Source organism: Ceratotherium simum, chromosome Y, assembly GCF_057802395.1.
Source record: "Ceratotherium simum simum isolate JZ-2026a chromosome Y, ASM5780239v1, whole genome shotgun sequence".
Taxonomy (NCBI): Eukaryota; Metazoa; Chordata; class Mammalia; order Perissodactyla; family Rhinocerotidae; genus Ceratotherium; species Ceratotherium simum.
Genome location: NC_141941.1, coordinates 10,672,598 through 10,680,454, shown reverse-complemented (window position 1 = coordinate 10,680,454; position 7,857 = coordinate 10,672,598). Strand labels below are relative to the sequence as shown.

General features: G+C 36.5%; 1 protein-coding gene across 1 annotated transcript; it reads left to right on the top strand.

Moving 5' to 3' along the window:
* The first annotated feature begins 5,822 nt into the window (after positions 1-5,822).
* LOC147911648 (transcription initiation factor IIA subunit 2) lies at positions 5,823-6,517 on the top strand. The gene has a single exon (XM_087427916.1). The coding sequence runs from the start codon at positions 5,903-5,905 to the stop codon at positions 6,230-6,232; it is 330 nt and encodes a 109-aa protein (XP_087284042.1). The 5' UTR covers positions 5,823-5,902; the 3' UTR covers positions 6,233-6,517.
* The last annotated feature ends 1,340 nt before the right edge of the window (positions 6,518-7,857 follow it).

The following is a 7,857-nucleotide window of genomic DNA, read 5'->3' as shown; positions in this document are numbered from 1 at the left end:
CCTGTATATTCTAGGAAGAAGGTGGAAGATAAGCTCCCGCTCAGAATTGCTGATCAGGACTGTCAGTGCTAACCTGGCAGGTTTGTGAAAACAGTGCTAAAAGGGAAATTTATAGCTGCAAATGTTTACACAAGAAACAAGGAAAGATCTCAGGTGAACAACCCAACTTTGTACCTTAATGAGCTGGAAATAGAACAAAGTAAGCCAAAGTTAGCAGAATGAAGGAAATAATGCAATTACAGCAGACATAAGTAAAACAGAAAATGCAGCAACAGTAGAAAAAATCAAGGAAACCAAAAGCAAGTTCCTCAAAAAAGATTAACAGAACTGACAAACTTTAGTTAGGTTGACTAAAAAAATAAAAGAGAAGGCAAAAATTACTAAAATAGAAATGAAAATGAGGACATAATGATTGATTTTACAGAAATAAAAGATAAATAAATATCTAAATAAATAAATAAATTATAAGAGACTAGTATGAACAGTTGTATGTCAATAACAAATTAGATAACCTAGATGAAATATAAAAATTCCTAGAAACATACAGCCTTCCAAGAATGAATCATGAAAAAACAGAAAAACCAGAAAGACCTATAATTAGTGACGACATTGAATCAGTAAACAAAAATTTCCCAAAGAAGAAAAACATTGAACCAGATGGCTTCACTGATGAATTCTACCAAATATTTAAAGAAGAATGACAAATTGTTCAAAAAAAAAAAATTGAAGTGAAGGGACCAGTGTGACAAAAGGATAGATATATAGACCAATGTAATAGAATTGAGTCTAGAAAGAAATCCTTACATTCACGGCCATTGATTTTAGACAAGGGTGGCAAGAAAAAGAACTCATTTTCATTATTCAATGGAAAAAGAATAGGCTCTTCAACCAGTAGTTCTAGAACAACTGAATATCCACATGAAAAAGAATAAAGTTACGGGCCGGCCTGGTGGCATAGTGGTTAAGTTCGTGTGTTCTGCTTTGGCAGCCCGGGCTTTTCGGGCTTCAGATCCCTGACATGGACCCACACACCACTCATCAAGCCATGCTGTGGCGGCATCCCACGTACAAAGTAGAGGCACAACTGGCACAACTGTTAGCTCAGGGACCATCTTCCTTACCAAGGAAAAAAAAAAGAAAAAGAATAAAGTTGGACTATACTTCATACCATATGTATAACTTCACTTAAAATGGATCAGTGATTTAAATATAATAGTGAAAACTATAAAACTCTTAGAAAAAAACAGATTGGCAAGTTTTCATCATCTTGGATTTGGAAGTGGATTCTTAGATATGACATCAAAAGCATAAACAACAAAGAAAAAATAGACATATTTGATTTTCCAAAATTAAAAACTTTTGTACACAAAATGACATTATCAAGAAAGTTGAAAAACAGGTACATAATAGGAGAAAATATTTGCAAATCATGTGTCTATTAAGGGTACAGTGTCCAGAATATATAAAGAACTGTTACAACTTAACAACCGTAGTAACAGCTTTTCTTACTAGAGTACAAGACCAAAACCACAAAATTGGAATTCATACTATCTACAAATATTACTCATGTTTTGTCAGTTTTACATGCACTTGTTTCTCAATGTAGTTTTTTCACATGTGTAGATTAGAGCCCCAGCTTTATGACTTTATTTAACTTTAATTACTTCCTTAGAGGACAGTCTCCAAATACAGCTCCACTGGCCATTAGAGCCTCAATTTATGAATTTGGAGGCACACTACTCAGCCCAGTATATAACACGTCCTAAAAGCAGTGGTGCTTAGGGGATTTGAATTCCAATACCACATTCCTCTAGCATTACTCCTACACACAGGAGGTTGGGCACCATTTAATTGATTCAAAGTAAAATATTATTAAATTAACGGAGACACATGAAATACAAATCTCTCTGAATTTTGTTAATAAAGCAGTTAAAAATATTTCATAGTATTGTACCTCACATATCTTAACTAGAATAAGAATAATAAGCAATTTACAGAGAAAATAACAATTGAAATTATTTAATACTGTTTGTTTTGCCATGGTTTTTCACTCATTCTATTACTTGTCTTCAGAAATCTACACACTTCTTTATAGCTGATATCGCATTGTTTTTATTTACCGTCTATACTCTAATAGAGACCACCTACCAAAGGATATGATCTCCATGATCATCTTCTAGTTTAGGAAGTGAGCAGATACGTCAAGATTTAGTGGAATTTCAAGAGAAAAAAAGTGTTTTGGTGATATTTTTTCTTTACCCCACCTCATATCATGACATAACAAAGTATTTTGTCCCAGTTCTGATAAAGTATTATATTTTGCACTTTTTTACATGTTAAATGATATTAATTTAATAGATGGTATTCCTTCTCCTCATGTTTTCCTTAAGTACAAATAAGTTTACTTTCTCCTAGTGTCAGGCTTACATTAGTGTACACCTACCTCTTTGCTGTTTTGTTTTACTGAGCTTATATGAAATGGCTTCTGATTTTACTTTACTTGAATTCCAAGCTTATTCATTACAAATAGAGATAAGTATTGTCTTTTAGTGTAGTTATAGTTGAACATTTATATAGTTTAACTTTCCTTCCACTCATTTGTCCCTTATACCACTTAGAGTATTACCTATTTATTTTTTAGTTGCGTATGTAGACAGCTTGTATAATCTATCTTTATGCAGAGTAGAAGTGCATTAGAACATGTTTGTATAGGAAGAGGGCTTAGGATCTAAAAGAGCTGAGAACCTCTTATATGAGAGTATTTAGTCTTAAATATTACCTGTGGAATAAGTGAAATTGTCACATCACTCACTTGCCTGAGCATTCTGGGCATTTAACATGTCCTTTGTTTCCATGGAGCCATGTAACTAATAGCCATTGATGGGATAGCTGCATTTCTTTGTAAATCTGCTGTAGAGGACATCATTCATTGGATTATCTTATGCCCCTTATGCAGCAACTCTCTGAAACAGTTGTGTCAGAACTTAAAGCAAGAATGAAGTAGTTATTTCTGATAGTGCGGTATTGCTGCCTGGCATTTGAGAGTTATGGAATGACTGTGTGGCCTCCTTTGTCATGACACCTAAGAAGCTGAGATTTCTTCTTGGTATTTTTCTCTTTTTTTTGCTTTAATGTTTGGCTCTATACTCCTATATATATTAATAGCTGTGAGCATTAAAGAAATATGTTTTTATGGAAAGCCTCCTCAAAGTTACACGAGTTGATAAAATAATGTATTGCTGTGGCTGCTATGTCCCCACATTAACCATTTGTCCCCCCATTATCATCTTGACTAGTAAGAATTCTATATGGGGAAGTGTGTTTTCTCTGGCTTTTGTGAGCCCTTATTTAATCAGGACTCTGCACAAATATCAGCTCCACAAGGAAGCTTCCCCTTATCTCCCTCGTTTCAGTACCCAATCACTCTTTCTCCTTACCTTACTTTATATTTCTTCACAGTCCCACTACTACACAGTTACCTGTTTATTGTTTGCCTTCTCCTTAAACCACATGCTTTCTGAAGACATATTCTGTTTTGTTCGTGATTGCATTCTCAGTGTCTACAAGAATGCCTGGCACACAGTAAGAGCTCAACCAATAGTTATTAAGTGAAGGAATCATTTAGTGAATCAGAGAAACCATTCACTGATGACCTAGAGTGCTGCTGATATTAATTTACTGATTTCTTAATTTTATAAGAATGTGCTGAAAGTTGCACATGTGCTTTAATCGTAATTTGATGTGATAACCCAGGGCCATGGCTAGTGTTCATGTAAACTGGACACCACTAACCACCTCCACACCTGGGTTGCTAAAATGACCAAAGCTCAAACACTGCAAAGGTCTTCCCAGGACCCCAGGATCTTAGGACCAGACTCCAAATGTTGGTGCTCACACAAAAAATGGTTTTCTACTCGAGATACAGAGAAGTGAGAAGTGATGTGTTCCTTGGATGCATGGGTTGGGTTCCCTCTGTATGAGTTGCCCAATAATCATTGCCTTTTATCTTCTCTTCCCTCTGGAAAGAACTCCATTCAACAACCACGTGGTCACCATCCCTGGCAAAATCTGTAAGTTCCTCTTAAATATCCAAACAATCCAAATATTGCTTTAAAGTTGTAGATGATAATAAAATACTTTAAAAAATAGGTACAGTCTCTTTCTAGGATCTTTTTCTCACCGTAGAGGTCTGTGAGATAAATGGTGCCTGGTTCTTGTAATGCCACAAAATTTGATTGTGATGAATGAACATGCTTCTTCTAAATTCAGGTCCGTAGTCTGTGTACTGTCCCTTTTATCCAAATTGATAAATGAATAAATTCCTAAGACATACAACCTATCAAGTCTGATTCAAGAAGAAACAGAAAGCGAGAAAAGCCCAATAACAAATATGGAGATTGTATCAGTAATCAAAAACCCACAACAAAAAAAAAACCCATTACCAAAGTCTTCATAGATGAATTCTACCAAATATTCAAAGAATAGTTAATACCAATCCTTCTTAAATTCTTCAAAAAAAAAAAAAAATAGAAGAGAAAACACTTCAAAACTCACTATGAGACCAAAATCACCCTGATACCAAAACAAAAGATACCACAAAAAATTACAGACCAAGATCCTGGTAAACATGCAAAGGGATCGTGCATTTGGAGATGCAAAAATCTCCAATAAAATACCAGGAAACCTAAGTCAACTGCACATTAAAAGGATTATACACCATGATAAGTGGGATTTATCCCTGGGATGCAAGAATGTTTTAACATATATAAAACAATGTGATTCACTACATTAACAAAATTAAAGAAAAAAACAACCCGTGATCATATTCAGAGACAAGAAAAATAATTTGACAAAGTTAAACACTTATTCATGATTAAAACTCTCAAAAAATAGATATATAAGGAACTTGCATCAACACGATAAAGTCCATATCCAAAGAGCCCGCAGCTAACATCATAGTCAATGGTGGAAACCTGTAAGCTTTCTCTGTAAGATCTGGTGTTAAGGCAAGGATGCACACTCTTGCCACTTCTATTTAACATAGTATTTAAAATCCTAGCCAAACCTATTAGGCCAAAAAAAAAAAAAAAGAAAGGAAAGATATTCCAATCAGAAAAGAAGAAGTAAAATTACCTCTGTTTGCACATGACATGAGGTGAGAAACTGTAGAGATCAATAGTGACCAAAAAAACTGTTAGAACTACTTAATGAATTCAGTAAAGTTGCAAGATACAAAGTCAACCAACACAAATTAGTTGTATTTCTAGACACAAACTATAAACTCTACAAAAAGGAAATTAAGAAAATAACCCCATTCACAATAGCAACAAAAAGAATAAAATACTTAGGAATAAACCAAATTGGTGAAAGATTTGTATATGGAAAATTATAAATTATTCTGAAGAAAAGGAAAGAAGACAGAGATAAAAGGAAAGACATCTTTATGTCTTTTTTATGTTTATGAATAGAAGAATTAATATTGTTAGAACAGATCTGCCGAGCTCTGCGGTTTCCGCGGCGGCCGACGAGGTGGTGGGGGAAGTAGGTGTCTTCTGCTGTCTCCTGGCCTCGCCGCTTCTGGCCGCTTCGGGGCGGGAAGCGCCTTACCCACAGGTACCGGGTGAGCCGGGCCCGCGCTCCCCGACGGGGGCTGGGGCCGCGGTCGGTTGGGTCTTATCCGAGGGCTGCGTGGAGGGCGACGGCCCTTCCCTGCTGGGGCCCGGGGTCGGCCCATTACGGATTTCGCTGCCGGGATGACCCTGCGGCCCGTACCTGGGAAAGGAAGGGAGTCGGCGGGAGGCTTGTTGTCCACGGGGCGCAGGCTGAACGGTCCAGCACCGTATTTTTAGCCCGGACATCAATGCAAGCCTGAATAAGAAAAACAATTTCTTCCTCCTAAGCCATGGCATATCAGTTATACAGAAATACCACTTTGGGAAACAGTCTTCAGGAGAGTCTCGATGAGCTCATACAGTCTCAACAGATCACCCCCCAACTTGCCCTTCAGGTTCTACTTCAGTTTGATAAGGCTATAAATTCAGCACTGGCTCAGAGGGTCAGGAACAGAGTCAATTTCAGGGGCTCTCTAAATACATACAGATTCTGCGATAATGTGTGGACTTTTGTATTGAATGATGTTGAATTCAGAGAGGTGACAGAACTCATTAAAGTGGATAAAGTGAAAATTGTAGCCTGTGATGGTAAAAATACTGGCTCCAATACTACAGAATGAATGGGAAAAAAAAAATGGCTTCTTTATGCCATCTTCTGTTATTCAGCGCTTTTTGAAGAGAAGCATAGAAGAGACTTTTTTTTTATTTATTCTAGCATTGCAGAAATGACTACACTGTGCTATACTATCAGAGAATTCAGTACAAAAAAGCTTATAACTCTGTAGCCTCTCACATTACCTTTACTATACAGCATGAAGAAACAACTTTTTTTTAATGACAAATCAAACAAACATTGTTGCCTTCCTAAGAACATTCTTTAATAAACTCATTTTAAAACTCAAAAAAAAAAATATTGTTAGAACATTAGAAAGAGATCTACAGATTGAATGCAACCGTTATCAAAATCCCAATGGCATTCTTTACAGAAATACATAAAATAATCCTAAGATTCCTGTGGAACCACAAAAGACTAAACTCATCCTGAGCAAGAAGAACAAAACTAGAAGCATCACACTTCTTGGTTTCAAAGCATATTACAAAACTAAGTGATCAAATAGCATGATATTGGCATAAAAACAGACATTTAGATGAATGAAACAGAATAAAGAACCCAGAAATAAATCCACCCATTTATGGGTAAATTATCTTCAATAAGTGAGCTAAGAATACCCAATGGGGAAAGGATAGTCTCTTCAAAAAACAGCGTTGGGGAGCCAGCCCGGCGGCGCAAGAGGTTAAGTGTGCACACTCCTCTGCAGCAGCCTGGGGTTCACAGGTTCGGATCCTGGGAGCGCACCGAAGCACCACTGTTAAGCCATGCTGTGGTGGCGTCCCATATAAAGTAGAGGAAGATGGGCACGGATGTTAGCCCGGGGCCAGTCTTCCTCAGCAAAAAAGAGGAGAATTGGCATTGGATGTTAGCTCAAGGCTGGTCCTCCTGACCAAAAAAAAAAAAAAAAAAAACAGCGTTGGTAAAACTGGATATTCACACACAGATGAATGAAATTGGACCATTATCACACACCTTATACAAAATTCAGCAAAATGGACTAAAGACTTAAACATAAGAACTAAAACTGTAAAACTGTGAGAAGAAAACATGAAAGAAAGTTTCTTGGAATTGGTCTGGGCAATAATTTTTTTGGATTTGACACCAAAAGCCTAGTCAACAAAGGCAAAAATAGACAAGCGGGATTGCATCAAACTAAAAACACTTCGGCATAGCAAGGGAAACTATCAGGAGAGTGAAAAAGCAACTTATGGAATGAGAGAAAATATTTGGAAACTGTGTATCTGATAAAAGGTTGGTATCCAAAATATAAAAGGAATTCAACTGAACAATTCAGTAACAAGAAAAGAAATAACTCAGTTAAAACTCGGAAGAGGAACTGAATAAACTTTTTTCCAAAGATGACATACAATTGGCCAACAGGTACATGAAAAGATGTCAACATCACTAATCATCAGAGAAATGCAAATCAAAACCACAATGAGATATCATTTCACACCTGTCAGCATGGCTATTATCAAAAAGACAAAAGATAACAGGTGTTGATGAGGACATGGAGATAAGGGATCTTGTACATTGTTGGTCAGAATGTAAATTGGTGCAGCCATTATGAAAAACAGTACAGAGGTTTCTGAAAAAATTAAAAATAAAACCTCCTTATGATCCATCATTCAC